At 31.2% G+C, this 958-nt stretch overlaps 1 protein-coding gene across 1 annotated transcript in view; it reads right to left on the reverse strand.

Moving 5' to 3' along the window:
• Positions 1-139: 139 nt before the first annotated feature.
• The window catches only part of LOC108355637 (heat shock cognate 71 kDa protein-like), a gene marked incomplete at both ends in the record, with an annotated part of 1,041 nt that continues 222 nt past the window's right edge, over positions 140-958 (reverse strand). Inside the window, one exon of the mRNA XM_017606786.1 lies at positions 140-956. Within this exon, the coding sequence (XP_017462275.1) occupies positions 140-956 (817 nt within the window). The remainder of the gene's footprint in view (positions 957-958) is intronic.

The following is a 958-nucleotide window of genomic DNA, read 5'->3' on the forward strand; positions in this document are numbered from 1 at the left end:
AAAATTGTGTTTTGAAAGTTACAATTTGAGTCCAACTTAACTACGTAAAACATCATTTTTTATTTATAATGCACTCTTTCAGTTATTTCCAGTTTAAAGCAATGGTAATGCTATTTTGTTTACTAGTGCTTTTACTTACTGCTGTAACATTAAGTATTCCGTTGTTATCAATTTCAAAAGTAGCATCAACTTTTTCTTTACCAATTGGAGCAGGAGGGATTCCATCAATTTTAAAAAAACCTAACAANTTATCATTAACAGTTATATATGTTTGTGATGATTTAGAGGGAATTTTTGAATTTCGTTTAATAACAAAATCCATTTTGTCATCTTTACCAAAATCAGTGCCAATCGAAAATGGTGTGACATCAGTAAGTTGGAGGTTTTGAAGCATTGGAATCAATGTGTCGTTAGCTTGCTTATGAAGAAATGCAGCGTGGATTGCTGCTCCATAAGCTACAGCTTCATCAGGGTTTATAGATTTAGATAAATTTTTGCCGTCAAAAAAATCTTTCAACAACTCTTGCACTTTAGGAATACGAGTTGAACCACCAATGAGAAGAATATTGTCTATTTCATTTTTTTCAAGATTTGCATCTTGTAGTGCATTTTTCACCGATTCCAATGTTAAATTAAAAAGGTCATGACAAAGTTTTTCAAAACAATCTCGAGTGATAACAATTTCCAAATCAATGTTTTTATAAATTGAATCAATTATAATAGTAGTATCAAAAGTTGAAGAAAGAAATCGTTTGGCTTCTTCGCATTTTGCACGAATTCGACAAACAGCTCTTTTGTTTGTTGTCAAGTCTATTTTATGCTTGTTTTTAAATTCATTGACTACATACGTAACTAAAAGATTGTTAAAATCTTCCCCACCTAAATGGCAGTTACCAGAAGTTGATTTAACATTAAAATTGCTGTTTTCTACAGTGAGCACCGTAACGTCAAAAGTGCC

This window comes from Rhagoletis zephyria, unplaced genomic scaffold (genome assembly GCF_001687245.7).
Source record: "Rhagoletis zephyria isolate East Lansing unplaced genomic scaffold, Rhagoletis_zephyria_1.1 Rzeph_scaffold_47993, whole genome shotgun sequence".
NCBI lineage: Eukaryota > Metazoa > Arthropoda > Insecta > Diptera > Tephritidae > Rhagoletis > Rhagoletis zephyria.